Source organism: Alosa pseudoharengus, unplaced genomic scaffold (genome assembly GCF_046254945.1).
Source record: "Alosa pseudoharengus isolate Yale_2024_CS ecotype anadromous, Long Island Sound unplaced genomic scaffold, YU_APseudo_1.1 YU_APseudo_1.1_scf_6, whole genome shotgun sequence".
In the NCBI taxonomy this organism is placed as follows: Eukaryota; Metazoa; Chordata; class Actinopteri; order Clupeiformes; family Clupeidae; genus Alosa; species Alosa pseudoharengus.
Genome location: NW_027468848.1, coordinates 38,288,627 through 38,305,902, shown reverse-complemented (window position 1 = coordinate 38,305,902; position 17,276 = coordinate 38,288,627). Strand labels below are relative to the sequence as shown.

Sequence of the window (17,276 nt, the reverse complement as noted above, 5' to 3'; positions counted from 1 at the left end):
AAGGCTTTTGTTAAACAGGATATCAGTCCATAAACTGATGATATCAGTCCATTTAACAACTACATGCACTGTCTGTTCTCTGTGAAAGCCTTAGACAATCACAGGTCAAATCTTGCCAATATTCGCTGCTTTTGCATTTAAACCCTAAATATGGTCCGGTACTCCTCATCTCCAAACCCATTTGGACGCAATGAGTCCAGAAAAATAGCCTCCTTCTTTGCAACAAGTAACACCTGTGAAACATATATGCCATAAATGCCAGCTATAGGGGCACCCACTGGTTTAAATAAGAGAGGAAACACTTAAAAAAAAGTAACTGTACACAAAGCATGTAGTGACTTGCTGTTTTTGGCCCCCTACTCCATGCTGGCAAAATTATCATGTCATTTGATTCCATGTTCTCCTATGAAAAAAGAAAACAATGTTCAGATCTCCATGGACATATCTTAATTTATTACATGGCTCTTCACAATGCAAGTGACGGTTCAAGTTCAGCGTGTTGTTGCGAACTATTTGTTTCTCAGCAAAAGCCACGATGAACGGTAACAAATAGGCTATAGGCTATGTAGGCTAAATAGTCATATCATGGGCAGTTTATTGTTTCATTTTGGCAAGTAGCTGTGTAATAAGCTAGCCTGGGTTTTACCATGCTGCCTTATGCTCACGATTTTATTCACGCTGCTAGGCAGCCTGGATTCCATGGAGCAAATTTTCGCCTCAGTTAGGGGACCAATCACAGAACGGAGGGAGGGCAGCAAGACAATGACGACACACCGAAGCCGCTATGAGCTACGTATAGACACATTTGATAGACATTCGTAGCGCCCAATAAACGGCTCTGGGCATTCGTAAACCACGTTTCAAATACGAGAAAATTAATGTCTCGTTCCCAGACCCCATCTCAATGAGATGAAGTCTAACGTTAGCCAGGCTAGTAATAAGCGGGATCATGTATAGAACGCCGGTCATTATTGGGAAAATAAGTCCCTTCAGGATGGAACAGACCGGTTCGCCTTGTCGGGACTTATTTTCCCAATAATGACCGGCGTTCTATACATTATCCCTTACTTAAAGAGAGGTGTATCTCCTGGACTTGTCAACACTTTATGCAACTTACTGGCAAACTGGCTTCACTACGCTTCCATGTAGGGACTATACTGTAGGTCAGCAATGTGGACATCCACTCCCTGAATAATATTGTATATCCGTATTTCATTCAATGCTAATTTATAAGTGTACGTCATCAAAGAAAATACAAATACATACATGTCTCCTGGCTGCCTCCTCTACCAGCCTGAAGCAAGCATTCCCAATCTGAAAGCACAGAATGTTTTGCATAAATGCAATGAAGGCATTAGAACCATCCAAACTCTTCATGGCAATATCCACTTACATTGCTTTCCACCTCCTCATCCAGCCCCAAGCTCCAAAAGTCCTCCCTTCTAAGGCACATTGGGCCACCCAGAACAACAATTTCATTTGCTGACGTGCTCTGTCCAGCACATAGGTCAGCTAGAAATAATACAAAATATATATTTTCTCTGTTATGAATGAGCAATCATGCATTTTTTATTTATTACCACCCGGCGAGAAGAAATACTCTTTTCTGTTTGGCTGGTGAGGTGGCTATTAATTCTGAATAACGAGACACCTATGAAGTAGATCTGGTAAAAAAAAGTTGAATCACCGTTCCAATGCTTATGAATGGTTACTATAAAACCCATAGTAGGACGACGGTTGAGCCTGGCTTCACAACAATGGAATCAACTGTAAACAAGCTAACTGTCCATGCTATTGCTGTTATAGGGCCAAAGAAAGTTGTACAATAAACTGAACAAGTCGGCTTCTTTTTAAACGGCACCGCGTGTTTCCTTTGCGTGTTATAAAGGCATGACTATTGCCTACAGTGGCAACCGGGTGATAAGCGGGATAACGGCCACCAAGGTGTCCTTTTATACGGAATTAAAGGACTTGGGCGGACGCCCTCTCGCTACCTCGGCAGCCGTTATCCCTTACTTATCAACAAGCTGTGCATGTCAACTATCCAGTTTAGTTTGGCACTCACCAGTTGTTTTTGCTGAGGACCCAACCTCTTGGACCACAGTGGACCTTTATCGGCATACTGGTGGTCCACCAGTCTAATGTCCTCTGCATCTTCTTGGCTGCCCTCTGGGTCACAGGATTGGTCTAGACAACAGGAAAGTAAATACTAATTGTCATTGTCAAGTGTCGTGTTTATATTTCAATTGCTATGGCACCAAGAAGAACTATTACAATATTTTAGGGCCTAAGCCGTGAAACATTAAGTTTTTTAATTTTCCCTGACATGGCCACACCTTTTCATTGAGGGCCTTGACTTCAGAGAGTTTTAGCTTTAGCTTCTCCTCTGGGTCCCCCAATTCAAAAGCACCGGCGTCTGTCTCACACACATATAATGCCTGTGGTAGACGGGGGTGCCGGTTGTACATTAAAAAGTACGGGCTGTACTTGGTGGATCTCTAATTTGAAACAAAAGGTTATGTTAGATTGCATTGAACCACAAAATAAAACTCTTAAAACAAATGTTTGTTGAGTTATGTTATGTTATCTTGTCATTCTGAATAATAACCTGTGTTGCAGTGTTTATTCCATAAACTATGGCCTTCAGGTGCACCAGTCATCCTGGTGCTGATTTACATCTTTTCTAAGAGTACTCTTTACATTTTGATTAGTTCTCTCATCCTTCAACATAACAATGGAATTACTACATGCACTTAAAGTATACATTGGCTAAAATTGACTTCACTGTTTTGAGGGTTGTCATGATAGCATACTTACTTGGCCATTAGACTGGGGGTGGTATGCGCTTGTAACGGCTTTAATTGTCAGTGCCGCGAATATGAGTGCATTAAGCTGTCTCAGAAATGACCAATGGCCGCTTAAAACAGTGTGAGTTGTGATGTCATATGACCTGTGTGAAGGGAGAGGGTAATAAGGACACATACCTCGTTAACAAATGCACGGCCCTTGTCCGTGATGATTTTTCGGACCATGCCAAACTCGTACAGCTTTGGCACAAGTGCCTCTGCCACCTCAGTGCTGGACCAAACTGCAAAGGCTCAGCCCACTTGGTGAACAGGTCTGTCACCGTGAGGACGTACTGGTGGCCTTTTGAAGTTTTTTTCAGTGGAATATTGTAAACCATATCACCGTATATTTGTTTTTGCTTAAAATGGTACACTAAGGTAAGCCCTACCGTAATAGGGTGAAGGACAGGAGTTTTTATGGGGTCATTCTTCTGACATCTGTGACAGCTTTTGACCTGATGGATACATTTATTATTTAGACCAGATAATAAAACTGAAGTCAAACACAGCCACTAATGCAATTTATTGCATGAGATCCATTGTTTCATTACATGAGAGTAAAAAAAAAATACCCAATCTGCCACAAATGCCTTTATGCTGCCCCAGTAATAGCCTGCAACAACCCTGTCCCTGGTAGCCCTCACGCCCCCGTGGTTCCCTGTGCCAGGGTTGTTGTGGCGCTCCTCTAGGACAGCCCGCCTCTGCTCATCAGATAATACCACCAGCCTCATGTATTGCACACTGGGGCCAGTATAGAATAATTGACTTTCTGTGGAAGACAAACAAATGTACCTACAGACTCCACCCACTTATGACATAACTATTTCCGGTATTTCACATGGGCGGGCATGTTGTTGATGAACTGGAATAAACATTCGCTCTTGCGAAAATACTAGCAATTATTACGCCAGCGTAAATGACTCGTTAATACTTTGCCATTTGCGAGATATTTAGGATGTGAAATGTTATTGTTGCCTGATGAAGACATTTCGGTGTGTTTCATGAAGGAGAAGCCATGCAGCTGACGGGAAATAACAGAGTGAGTAATCTAACGTAGCCTAACCTAATATGATGGGTTGATAATGACAACATTCCAAATAGGTGAGGGTGTTCATGGGTGTAACATTTTACATTCATTAGCCTACTCGGTCAGAAGGTTTATGGTGTGTCTGGGTACTGTTCCTTTGCCAGTGAGACCAACAAGACGACGTCATGTGTGACTTGTTTGTTCCTGATTGCCCGATCGACAACAACACAAAAGGTAACTTGAGGTAAACGTCGTGAGATTCTAGGGCGCCGCTGCTCAGTGTTAAGATTGTAAAATTAGCATGTTTTGGTTAACAGTTAGCAGTTTTTTTTCTCTAACGTCTACCCGAATATTAATCATGATGAGTCCTTCAACTCGCAATATGACATGAATTGTTTTAATTATGTGGCTACCAGGAATCTCGGATGGGTTGGTTGAGCAGCTTAGACCCATACATCCTCAGACTGTGAGAGGCACAGCTGGCTGTGAGACATGGACCGTGGATTTTTCACCCGGAGGATCCCTTTTCGCTTGGTCTATGGGCTACGGGGTCGTAAAGGTTCTTGCATGGCCTCTGCCAAACGAGTATGTTATCAAGAAATTAGAATAATATTCAGTGTTTACACTTTACATGTTTTGCAAAAGGTGTGGGCAATGCATTCTCAGTGTTAAATATATGTCTATTGCAGAGAAGGAAGAGACGATGATCTGGATGCTCAGCTAACCAAGAAAGCCTCAGAGAGGACTTTGAATTGTGGTCAGACTGTGTGGGGTTTAGCCTTTGGACCACGTCCAAGAAAGCGACCTGGAGCGATCAGCCACATCACTGATGGAAGCCCTCTTACTGAGGATGTCAAAATGTTGATTCTTGCCACTGGTCTTAATAACGGAATTATCAAGATCTGGCGCATATCAACTGGTGAGACAAATTTAAGAAAAAACATCACTTTGTCACTATTCTAACAGGCTACAATGTTAGTGGCTGAAACACGGCAGCAAATGGCAACTCAATTATGGAAGGATCATTTTAATTTATTATGGCAAAAACTTTTTTTCCAGTTACTTGATCACAGTATTTTAATGCATTTGCAGTACTCTTTTGGAACACATGATTTGTTTTATGATTAATACACAGGTGAGGCTCTTTATGATCTGAAAGGACACCAGTCTGTTGTTAGGGAATTGGTCTTCCCTCCCAATGGAACATTAACTCTTGTGTCTGGCTCTCGTGACAAAACACTGAGAATATGGGATTTAACTAGCACAGGTGAGCATGCATGAGTCAGTCTGTTTTTAAAAATCAGCCTAAACCCATATCCCCACGGAAAGAATTTCCCTATGCATAAAATAATCATACCTTTTCATAATGGTACATTTCAAGACAACCTTTGCCATAATTTGCTTTTGAAATAAGCAAAAGTAATAGCTTATGGATGGATCAAATTAGGTGTCTAAAATGTTAGTCTCTTTTCAGGAAGAACTTGCCATGTGTTGTCAGGCCACAGAGGATGGGTGCTTTGTTGCAGAGTGTCTCCTGACAGTAGCATGATTGCGTCAGTCTGCAGCTCAGACAATGTGAGTGAGTTATCTACCCATCCCTTAGGTGACTACACATGCTAACCATGCAGACAGATCTCAGCAAAGACACACACTCTACTGGAACTGTCATAACCTGTAAATGCTACTTTGTTTTTTTGAGTGAGAAAATGAACAAAGATATGAGAAACTGACATAACCCCCAACCTCTCTCTCCCTCTGCACTACATACACACACAATCTATCCTGTCTCTATAACAGAGAGTGAGTTTATGGAGTCTTCGCTCCTATACTTTCATGAAGCACTTGGCTTTCAACAAACGGAGCGCCATATCGTCCTGCGACTTCTCCCCAGACGGAGCTGTGCTAGCCGTCGGCTCATACAGCTCTCACAACTCTGCTGGCTGGAGGGTGGATCTCTGGGACCCCTACACTGCCGAGCTTCTGGTGATGCTTGAGTAAGGAATCCTATTACTGACTGCCAAAGACTCATCTTTAAAACTCAAAGAGTAAAAGGTGTCAGCAACAATGATCCAATTCTGGTACAACTCATTTCATAACAAGCTGCTGTGTTTGTGTTTTAGGGACTGTTGCAGCTGTGAACCCTTTATAAATTCCAAAACAATCAAGACACTGTGCTTTTCCCCTGACGGCCTTTACTTAGCTCTGGTTGTAGACCACAGGTGAGCAGTTTGTGTAATCCAAGCACCTTAAGCTTATATTTGTAATATTATTATTATTTTTTTTTAAATTAAAAAACATTTGATAGCTGGAGGGTGGCATTCCGTTTGGACTAATGCTGTTCCTATGATTTGAATAATCCTGCAAGCAGGGCTTTAAGACTCTGGGAACTGGGTCAGAAGACTTTTGTGATGGAGACTGACTTGACCACATTCCACAATGAACTGTGTTGCACTTTTCATCCACAAGGGGGCATCATTGCCACAGGGTAACTTTTAGCATTTACAGAAATTGCAACTCAATAAAAAACATGTTTTAAGGTGTTCATATCAAAATTATATTGATGTTAGCAAGGCAAGGATTTGCTGTTAAGCCTGTTTGGAGTTTTCTTTCACTTGCACCTGACAATTGGGATATTTACAAACACAGAATGCAATCATTTCCATTGAGCCTGAAGAACTGCATACGCACAGTGCTTCTTCCAAATCAATTATCTTCATATAAAAAATATATGCATTTTAAATGGTAGTAATTTAGTATGGCTTTTCATTGCAGAACAAGAGATGGGCATGCCAAATTCTGGAAGGCAAGGCCAATCGTCCCCAGCCTTACCCACTTGTGCCGAGCTGCCCTACGTTTCTCTGTGTCAACCCATCAGATTAATGCCCTTCCAATTCCCCACAAGCTTCTGGAGTTTCTCACCTACAGAGACCTTCCCAAGACCCAGGAAACCTACTGCAGGGCCCACTGTAGATGACGTCGATGCCACTGATTATATTGACAACAGCTACACTCCTGAATTACAAAAGTCTCTATTTATTTCCAAATTGTAGATATATTTATTCTTTACATGTGTTTAATTCTGTTCATATTTGGCTTATGGTGTAATTGTTTTTAGAAGTTCTGCTTTGTGTGTTTTAGTGCATGTATGGAAGAGTGATGTTTTAAAAACAAAAACAGAGTTCTTAAGTTTACAGCCAATAACCCTACTATGGACAGCAGTATCAGTTGATCAGTTGAGTCAGTTTATGAGGCCCCACTGACTACCATGTCTCTCACTGCTTGAAAAGCGCCAACCATTGAGCTCAGCTGAATCTTCTCGCTAGTTCCAGAAGCCAGCCGATACCTTTAAAAGAAAATCACATTAAAAGTTTGATATTTGACAAACCGAGTCACTGTATGGTTATTTAAGTAAAGAAAACATATAAAATAGAATAAAGAAATAATTTATTTGTTATGTTATTAATATTTATACTACTCACTCAATGTCTGCCAACTTGATGAGCAAGCCCATTCGAATAGTAGGTGGGAAGTCAACTGCAAAGAAACAGTTCATAATATGTACACAACACAAGCACTTGTGATCATTTTCCCCCTACAGCAGTCCCAAACACATACATACATAATTCAGTCCTAGGGAATCTTCTGCATTACCACTATACATAAAAATATAATAATCATCAGGGTTGTTAGTTAATACAATAATCAAAAAGTTGTTAGTCGAGAGGTAATAGAAATAGCCAGTAGATGTAGCAGGCTTATGCCTTTCTCCAACCGAGTTAACCTCAATATTAGCGTTATTGTGGCAGTAATAAGTAAGGGATAACGGCCGCCGAGGTGTCCTGTTATACGGAATTAATGGACGAGGGCGAGGGGCAAAAACTCCCCGACGCGCAGCGGAGGGGAGTTGCCTCCGCCCAAGTCCATTAATTCCGTATAACTGGACACACCTCGAAGGCCGTTATCCCGCTTATCACCCGGTTGCCACTGTAAACACTGTAAACACGCGGTTCTGTTTAAAAAGAAGCTCACTAGTTCAGCTTGTTGTACAACTTTAGCATGGACAGTTAGCTTGTTTACAGTTGATTCCATTGTTGGGAAGCCTGCAACCAAAAGATTCTAGAGCGCTGCAACCGTCGTCCTACTATGGTTGTTATAGTTACCATTCATAAGCATTGATATGGAACGGTGTCCTGTTATTCAGAATTAAAGGCCACCCGCCAGCCAATCAGAAAAGAGTATTTCTTCTCTCCGGGTGATAAGTAAGGGATAATGCCCGACGAGATGTCCATTATCAGAAATAAATGGACGACGCGGAGGCGTTTGCGTCGGACGGTTGCTTCCGCGAAGTCCATTTATTTCTGATAATGGACGCATCGAAGGGCATTATCCCGTTTATACCATGGTCACTTACGAAATAAATAAATATGAAATCAATTATTAATACTAAATGAGTTTTAGAGCTAATCGTTTAGTTTTTTCAGCTGTTTACAGTTGATTCCATTGTTGCGAAGCCTGCCTCCAGGCTCAACCGTCGTCCTACTATCGTTGTTATAGTTACCATTCATAAGCATTGATATGGAACGGCGATTAAACTTTTTTTTACCAGATCTACTTCATAGGTGTAGTAGCCTATATCACTTTTTAAACGACACCTTTTTCAACCTAGACCATGGTATAAATAACAATATACAACTGATACCAATGATATTGGAAAGGAAATTAAAGTAAACAGGCCTGGCTATGATACATTTGAATCTTTTTTGCATTCCTTTCTTAAAAGTGGATTTTTTCCCATGAAAATGTAAATACCAGTACATTTCATTAATGTAACTAAGTATGTCAGAATCTCTGTTCTGGTTACATTTATTTAGAACCTCAAAAGGCAATCTGATAGCTGCCTCTTCAAAACTTTAAGCAGAGAGTGATTGTGTAAGGTCTTACCTCTGTGTACAAGAAGGTGGACTTCAGTCAAGATGTCGTGCAATGCCAGGCCTTTCAGTGTTTTCAGCTGCAAAATTACTGATGCCACCATCAAGGAAGTCAACTTACAGTTTATCATTTGTCCACAAAATGCAATTATGAAGAAACCTAGGTTTCTGAATAGTATCACCACCAATTAGGGATGCCATATTGGTCAAAATCCAATATGCTAAAGCTCATTTTGGGCAATTGCGAATCCTGATACCAATACACATCATTTTAATGTCCTTTTAAGGCTCTTTCATGTACCGTATTTTCCGGACTATAAGTCGCTCCTGAGTATAAGTCGCATTAGTCAAAAAATGCGTCATGAACAGGAAAAAAACATATATAAGTCGCACCGGACTATAAGTCGCATTTATTTAGAAATGTATTTCACAAAATCCAAAACCAAAAACAGAGACTATGTAACTGGATTATTGAGGCCAAAAAGATTAATGTTAATGAAGACGAAGGAGTGAAGGCAGCCAAGAGGAGGGCAGGAAGGTCATTGCAAAGCAAAAGATTCACTGAAAGAAAATACCATGTGGTACACCAAAATGTAGGCTATCTAAAATGTGGAGAATACAATGCAATCAAGCATTTTGGGCGATGTGGAGTCACAGGCTGGCAGCAGATTAAATGCTCACAAGAGAGAAAAAGATGCAGTTTTAGACGTGACTGAAGCAAGCCAGGCGATAGGCCTATAGGCCCGACGGTAATTGTAAAGCAATTTACAAAAGATTCACTGAACAAAAATGCTGATATGATGCATGAAAATTTTGCTAAAAATGTGGAGAATGCAATGCAATCAAGCATTTTGGGCGATGTGGAGTCACAAGCTGGCAGCAGATTAAATGCTCACGATAGAGAAAAAGACGGTTTTAAAAGGACGTGACCGAAGCTGAGGCAAGCCATAGGCAATAGGCATATAGGCCCGACGGTAATTGTAAAGCAATTTACAAAAGATTCACTGAACAAAAATGCTTATATGGTACATGAAAATTTAGCTAAAAATGTGGAGAATGCAATGCAATCAAGCATTTTGGACGATGTGGAGAGACAAGCCGGCAGCAGATTAAATGCTCGAGAGAGAAAAATATGCGGTTTTAAAAGGACGTGCAGACCGAAGCTGCAGCAAGCAGGTGATATTTAGAAATTTATTTCACAAAATCCAAGACTAAGAACAGACAGAATATGTAACTGAACACATTGAGGCCAAAAATATTGAGAATTCTACAGGGAATCTTGAAGATGAAGGAGTGAATAGTGGCAAGAGGCAAGCCGAAGGCTGCTGACAAGTGCCCGACGCTATTGTAAAGCAATTTACAAAAGATTCACTGAACAAAAATGCTGATGTGGTACATGAAATTTTAGCTAAAAATGTGGAGAATGCAATGCAATCAAGCATTTTGGACGATATAGCGTATTGGCACAAGCTGGAAGCAGAACAAATGCTCGCCGAGAGAGCGAGAGAAAAAAAGATGCGCATTTAAAACCAGGGCCTAAATTTCAGCGCAGGATTGTGCATAAATTATTACTAAGTATTGAGCATACTAATAAAAGTCCCGCAACGCTAGCAATCATAATGCGAGAAATTCCCACACATTTTACAGCGCTGTCTGACGTTAGTCTAATAATGGAGCGGCCTGAAAGCGGACCAACTCTGACTTCAATTGAACCCCATGCAGAGACACACACACGCTCGTGCAGGACCACTTTAAGGGTGCCTCTCTCTCTTTGCTCTCTCTCTCTCTCAGCAGGATTTGTCACCGCTAAAGTCAAATTATTATAGCCTATTACGTGCTTATACATCAACCGCTATCGACAGGAAAGGAAAACAAACGTTTAGCGATCAGGAACCGCAAACACAGAAGCATGACAGCCTATAATATAACGCGAGAGGACATGGATGTGTTCTCCAGGAACGTTATAATCGATTGCGGACGTGAACAGACAGCTACAGACACGGAGCGCATAGTATAGGCCTACTTTCACTTTCTGTGCGTATTCACGTGAAAGATAATTAGTAGCAAAACAGCGATCAAATATTACATGGCAGTGAGTTTTGTTTTCAAATGTTTTCATGCATGTCCAGATAACGGAATGTTTAGGGGACAGACTATCATGAATCCTGCATTTATGGCTGGGCAAAGCACAGCACCTTTATTTGGACCATGGCTTGTAGCCTATTCGAGTCGGCTATAGGCCTTCATTTCTTGCATTTTACTGTGAGACATAGGCCTATACTTTTCGTTTGGAGCAGCATACCGGTAGGCTATCAATGGCATTGGGTCACTATTAAGTTTCATGTATGAAAGAGTGTCGGGATGTCCATCCGCTTATTGCGAGATAAGGCATCCGCTTTCATTCATTCATTCATTCATGGAACGTGTGCTGTGCTGCAAGGGAAACCTTATTCCGTATAGCCAAAGAGGTCTAAGATTAGTTATTTTTTAAATTATGCATGATTTACTTTTTTATAAAATTTGTAGGCTGATGCCTGGCAGCAACTATTGTGTTTAAATGTAGGTTAACCTGGGGCTGCGTGCTACTGGTAGCTTGAGAGCAATGTGTTGGAGACTCATGGTGTAGGACAATGACTTCGTTGGCAACAATATTAAAACAACCAACAATATAAATTATTAAGAGCTATTTTATGAGTTAAATTGAAACAAAATTATACTGGCTTTTATTTGTCCAAATCTGAGGCCCAGCTATAAATAGAATCGGCAGTAATTTGAGGATTTAAGTATGCACGTGTGTTTCACGACTTGTGCATTTGAGAGCGCTCTCTCAAGGCTGTAGACGATAATGTTTCATGTAGGGTTCATGTCAGTTAATATAAATTAACATTTAAAAACATGTTCAATTATATAATTTTTTTCATATATAAGTCGCACCTGACTAAGTCGCAGGACCAGCCAAACTATGAAAAAAAGTGCGACTTATAGTCCAGAAAATACGGTAATAGAATTAATGCATTAATCTTGTTGTTATGACCTAGTTGTTGCAGATACAGACATAAAACATCTCCTTTCATTCTACCCTGAATTAATGCTTTAAGAAATGTAAACATTCACTCACTCATATGATGCTTCCTCTGAAACCCTAATAAATTGTGCTGATTATAGTCTTGCCAATTGATATGCCACGAATATGGGCAGATATCTTAATATCTGAAGATGCCAATAATACAATAAACTGTTATCTGCCGATACTGATGTCACCCCATTCATATTGTGCATCTCTACCACCAATGTAATGTATTTCACATCTTGTTACTGTCATTTAGTATTAACATCAAACCTCTAAGGATCTGAAATAGGGATGTCCCGATACCATTATTTTTAAAACCGAGTACAAGTATTTACATTTGTGTACTAGCAGGCTATTTCAAACCAACAGGCTATTTGCACGCAGCTGTGTGTGGGAGCCGTTAATGAAGTAGGCTTCCACTGTTTAATCTGTTGGCCATTGAGTTACTCATGAGCTACAGTTGAAGTAAATTGGGTGCTGACTTCGGTCTTGGAGCATATAATGACCCAACTAACATTATGATCTGAAGCAGAGGCAGGAAGGTTAACATTTCTCAGTAAAAATGACAAAATGTGAGCTAACAAAACACTATGCAAATTTTTGCAAAACACTATGCAAAGTTTGTTTTGTAGGCTACTTATCCCCAACTAGCGTGAATGCAGAGATACACCAACACGCCAGCCACGCACAACTACACTCAACTGAGTGTATGCCACATGCATAGTTTAGGTGAGCTATAGTTTAAACGGAGAACCATTTATGCCAGGGTATTAGCTGCGTAGATTCAACGCAAATACATGAATCTAGTTAGTTGTATGTTTTTGAAGCAAGACTGAAATAAGTGTCGCGAGTAGGCTACATGATAGCAAAGCGGCATGTTCTTAAAAGCAGCAGCTAAGCTACTATATAGACCTCTGAAGTTCGCCTACAAAAAAGCTGCCATCTTTGAGATCCGGTATCTTCCAATTTTTCCTATGGGTCTGAAATGCAGATATTTTCCTGAACACACTTTTGTCTTCTGCCTTTGTATGTGATCTACGGTATGTTAAGACGGCAAACTTAGATTTTTGCTACCTCAGAGCTACCTTGCAATGCAACTTGCTTCAATTAACACCCGGATCTCCTTATATGGGCAAAGATGGCAGCTTCAGAGGTCTATGATTTAGGGGAAACTGTGTAATTAAGTGGTATTGGTGGGTGGTATCGGTTAATTTTTACGAGAACGAGTATATGGGCCCAGTATCGGCCCGATCCCTGATGCCAGTATCGTATCGGGCCATCCCTAATCTGAAATATAAGGTTCCTCCCACCAAACAACAAGAAAGTTTTTGGCTTAACATCAGTAATCCTTTAACATCTTTACACCTGATGAACAGCTAGGATTTCACAATGACAGGGAACCCTGACTAGGGTCTAACTGGGACTTGGGCCTAATGTGGCGCAGCCACAGGCTACTGGCTACCATTCAGTGGAGTTTGGAGGAGGATACAGTTGAACGCTGTGGTGAAGTCCTTGTTCAGTGCCCAATCCAGAATGTTGGCAATGTCCGATCTGAGTGGGTGTCCCGTGCAGGTGTACACAGAGTCTTCCGTCACCTTACCAAAGGCCATGCTGGTACTCTGTTGAACCAACCACAAAACAAGCCACTTGTCAGCTTCATCCACAAAGAGCGAGATTCTAAACATCTAAACATGTACTGGATACGTGCGTGTCCGTGTGTGTGTGTTTCTGCACCTGTAAAATGTTCAAGGATCGTCTCATGTCTCCTCCCGACAGAGTCACAACAGCCTTCATGCCATCTGGTGTTATGTCCACACTGTGGGACAGGAAAAGCAGAGAGTACTCAATGACTCAGAGAGAGAGGGCGGGGGGGGGGGGGGGGGGGTAGCCTCTTCATTCATTCAGGCTTTTGGTTCTGTAAAGCACCTACATTGTTAATGGCACTATATTAATACATAAAACTGAACTAAATAAACTGACCGTCTTTTCTCCCCATATATTTTCACTTGCAGTTTGTATAACATGGAGGTATCAGTCACAAGGCTGTTTAATTAAAATGTGACATGCTCATATTACATACTCAAACCAGTATCACTGTACTACCTAACAACAAAGCAATTGTTTAAATATTTATGAAAAGTGAAATCTAGTCAAATTGGCAAATTATTAAATGTGTCCATCATCTGTCATCGTGTCTGATATCTAAATTGTTGGTTACTTTCTCATTTTGACATTTTTATGTTTTCAGTTTTTTAAGTCTACAGTAGTGTAATCAGAGGGGTCTACTATGAAGGGAGGTTACTCACTTATACAGGTAACTTCAGGAGTAACCACTGATCTCAAAAATCATCACTCTTGAAACCTCAGAAGGGGGCTTCACATTGCACGCAGCATGCGTTGCGCTCGCCACTAGGTTGCTCTTGGTTGAGGTAATGTCCCAAAGATTTTTGTTGTGTTTGCCGCCGGGCTCAGCCCAAAATACCTATGATTTACAGCACACGCAAGAGCGGCAGAGCTGCAAAATGCTGACTGCAGACCAGTTCTTGCACGAGCAAGCCGTTGAAAATAATGGGTTTCATAGCGCAGTGCTGCCGTTTGCGCGTGTAATGTGAACCCCGCTTGAGACTGGATCCAGTGTAGTTTTAGTGACCAGTGATTACCAAGCTTTATTGATTAGTGATTTAGTGATTAATTCATAATACAGCCTTTAGGACTGCCTCTCGACACCCACTTCTCTTGTCGGATGACGTGCTCCAGCCGAGGGATCATCTGGTCCTGGGACAATGGCCCGAAGCGGAACCGGGTGCAACGGGACTGCAGCGCAGGGATTATCTTCGACAGGTAGTTACAGATCATGCAGAACCTGGTATTTTCTGTGAACTTCTCTATGACTAAATGCAAGGAGGAGGAGGAGGGAAAGTATAGTGTGCTTTTAGTGATTATGTAGGACCTAATACTATGCAAGTTAAAAAAACTAATAAACAGAACAAACACCATACATTTCACTGTCACTATTCACTATTTGTGTCTTGTATACAAACATCATAAATAATTGTAATCATGCTATCGTTTCTTGTATATGATTCAAGAATAAAAACCGAAGAATGAAAAAAAGTCTGCTACACCAGCTCCCAATGAATGCTACATTTATTTATTAATTATTAATACATTTTGCATTCATTGGGAGCTGGTGTAGCAGCATTTTTTTTTATTCTTCCCATTTTTGACCTTTTTGTCCAGCACCCAACTTAATACTTTGGATGTGCGCGCTTTATTCCTTTTTTACAGTGATTCCTTTTTTTCAAGAATAGAAATTCCCAAAAGAGCTAGGAAAGAGGCCTTTGTTGTTAAGAATGACCAATAGTAGTGGTTCATATTGAAGCCATTTGGTGCACAGCAGGTAGGCAGGGCGTAGCAGATGGTTACCTCTCCTCAAAGCATTCTGGGCATCCTGAGTCATAGCATCAGCTTCATCCAATATAACCAATTTGAAGCCCTTCCTATAAAATAGGAAAAGATAAAAACAATAACACTACTACACCTACTACTACTACTACTAATAATAATAATAAAACAAATAAATAATATTAATAAAAGGGCACACGACTTTTCTCACTTGAAAATGGTTCTCGTGCTGGCGAAACTCAGGATTGGCCCCCGCACAACATCAATACCTCTGTCATCTGATGCGTTAAGCTACCATTAAAAAGAAAAAGCCGTCACAGACCACTTCATTTACTGTTGACTGTGTGCCTACCTTCAGATGATAGTTTTAGATCTATTTGGAATGTCAAAGTTTTAAATACAGCTTCAAAATAATGGAATTATAATTAATGCTATTAATTTTGTTGTACCAAGTTTAAAATGCCATTTATCCAGAATTTAAAGTATGACAGTTACAGTTACATCCCGTTTTACAGATATATTTTCCTAGTCCAATTCCAAAGCTAAATATTTAATCCCATATTTCCATTTTTCAAAATCACAAAATTCCTACAGTTCAAATATTTATGTGCATCTTTAATTCTGTAATCCTCCATAGTATATTGATTTCATATACCTCAAGAACCATGGAATTGAATTCTTTTTCTTTATAAAGTTGTTTAGCACAGGCCAGAATGGTCGATGTTTTCCCTGTCCCAGGAGGCCCATAGAAGAGCAAGTGAGGAAGCTTGTCCTCACTTATAAACTTCTGGACTGAAAAAAAAAAAACATTTGGCAGAAACGTTTTAACACTCATCACATCACTTAGGTGAACTGTGAATTAGCACCAGCGCGAACAACATGGGACACTTACTTGTAGTTAGAATATCTTTGTGGGAGATCAGGTCATCTAGTTTCTGAGGTCTGTATTTCTCCACCCTGTGACAGAAAATATCGCGTTTATCTTTTGGGCTCCAGATAACAGGGAGTTATTTCGTATGTGGCACTGGCAACCCCTGAACGTTAAGTATTTTGGTCAAAACAATCGACCAAAAATAGAATTTTGTGTAACGTTAGATATGGCTCGTTTAAAGGAACACACTGTATAACAGTTATGAGACGTCTCATCAGGATACGTTCGTGAGTTTGATTCCTTTCAGGCAGCAGATATTGGTAACGTTAGTTAACTGCAACAGCTCGGGGTTAACGTTACCGTTACACAGTAAATTACAGCACAAAAAAATGGCGAATAAGTCAGCTGAAGCATCGCAAGACATAACATATAATGCTCAGCAAAAGCATGCAGTCGAAGCAAATCTCTGAAGCTAACTTAGGTATAGCTAAAGCTACACATGCTAAGTGAAAATGTATATATCCTCCTATCCTATGTGTTCTAATTAGTTATACGCTGAATGCTATGGTGTATGCTGACATACCAGGGTAGATTCCTTGCTTCTAATGGTACTTTGTTGGTTGAAGACATTTCAATGGAGTATACGTTCTTGAAAATGCAAAGGCAACACAACTTCTTAAAACACAATATTGGCGCGCTGGGTTTGGTTTCTCTACAACGAGATCTTAGTCCACAACAGGCTTTCATCCAATCAAATACATAGAATGTATTGCGGGCGGCCTTTAAAGCGGAAACGACGCAAGTGTTCTCTACCGCTCTGGAATTGGGCATGTTCGTGCTGAACTGAAAGCCCCGCAAAAATACTATCTCAACCAGTTCCACTTAGTTGGCTACCAAAAGAATCAACACAAGCTCACTTTATTACTATTATTAAAATTAAATCATAATTATGATGGTTATTAAAAGTATGCCATTGCCAACATGAAGCCTAAGCCAAAAATCCGCGAGACCCTCATGTATCGTAAAACCACCAATTGTTGGTAAAACAAGATAAAACAACAATGTTTTTTAAATAGGCCTACTTTAAAATAACATTTGATAAATTAACCTTACATTTTTCAGTAGCCAT

General features: G+C 40.5%; 2 protein-coding genes and 1 long non-coding RNA gene across 5 annotated transcripts; 1 reads left to right on the top strand and 2 right to left on the bottom strand.

The window, feature by feature from the left end:
* Positions 1–2,652: 2,652 nt before the first annotated feature.
* Positions 2,653–3,157, bottom strand: LOC143105910 (uncharacterized). Its single transcript, XR_012983570.1, has 3 exons — positions 2,985–3,157; positions 2,818–2,892; positions 2,653–2,721 (listed from the first exon to the last, which is right to left on the bottom strand). It is a non-coding gene; the product is annotated as an uncharacterized LOC143105910 (long non-coding RNA).
* Positions 3,158–3,717: 560 nt separating this feature from the next.
* On the top strand, positions 3,718–7,257 carry wsb2 (WD repeat and SOCS box containing 2). Of its 3 annotated transcripts, none has more exons than XM_076269887.1 (10): positions 3,718–3,885; positions 4,038–4,107; positions 4,290–4,458; positions 4,563–4,792; positions 5,009–5,140; positions 5,348–5,448; positions 5,671–5,867; positions 5,994–6,092; positions 6,242–6,358; positions 6,646–7,257. In XM_076269887.1, exons 2-10 carry the CDS (start codon positions 4,059–4,061, stop codon positions 6,845–6,847), a joined length of 1,296 nt encoding a protein of 431 aa, XP_076126002.1. In that variant the 5' UTR covers positions 3,718–3,885; positions 4,038–4,058; the 3' UTR covers positions 6,848–7,257. The 3 variants fall into 3 exon arrangements, with proteins under 3 accessions (XP_076126002.1, XP_076126000.1, XP_076126001.1); XM_076269885.1 differs by having other exon boundaries at positions 6,239–6,358; XM_076269886.1 differs by having other exon boundaries at positions 3,987–4,107; positions 6,239–6,358.
* Positions 6,887–16,895, bottom strand: rfc5 (replication factor C (activator 1) 5). The gene is made up of 11 exons (XM_076269889.1): positions 16,731–16,895; positions 16,169–16,233; positions 15,932–16,068; positions 15,488–15,567; positions 15,298–15,371; positions 14,603–14,762; positions 13,606–13,687; positions 13,361–13,490; positions 8,815–8,892; positions 7,353–7,407; positions 6,887–7,216 (listed from the first exon to the last, which is right to left on the bottom strand). Exons 1-11 carry the CDS (start codon positions 16,892–16,894, stop codon positions 7,117–7,119), a joined length of 1,125 nt encoding a protein of 374 aa, XP_076126004.1. The 5' UTR covers position 16,895; the 3' UTR covers positions 6,887–7,116.
* Positions 16,896–17,276: the final 381 nt, after the last annotated feature.

What these genes read in the sequence shown, in the direction of transcription:
- rfc5 (XM_076269889.1), bottom strand. Translation starts at nt 16,894, where the DNA reads ATGAAAGCCTGTTGTGGACTAAGATCTCGTTGTAGAGAAACCAAACCC. An exon ending in GATCCTTGAACATTTTACAG is followed by an intron (nt 13,491 to 13,605) that starts GTGCAGAAACAC and finishes TTGGTTCAACAG; the next exon opens with AGTACCAGCATGGCCTTTGG. An exon ending in ATCAAGTTGGCAGACATTGA is followed by an intron (nt 7,217 to 7,352) that starts GTGAGTAGTATA and finishes TTTCTTTTAAAG; the next exon opens with GTATCGGCTGGCTTCTGGAA.
- wsb2 (XM_076269885.1), top strand. Translation starts at nt 4,059, where the DNA reads ATGTGTGACTTGTTTGTTCCTGATTGCCCGATCGACAACAACACAAAA. An exon ending in ATGGGATTTAACTAGCACAG is followed by an intron (nt 5,141 to 5,347) that starts GTGAGCATGCAT and finishes GTCTCTTTTCAG; the next exon opens with GAAGAACTTGCCATGTGTTG. An exon ending in GGGGGCATCATTGCCACAGG is followed by an intron (nt 6,359 to 6,645) that starts GTAACTTTTAGC and finishes TTTTCATTGCAG; the next exon opens with AACAAGAGATGGGCATGCCA.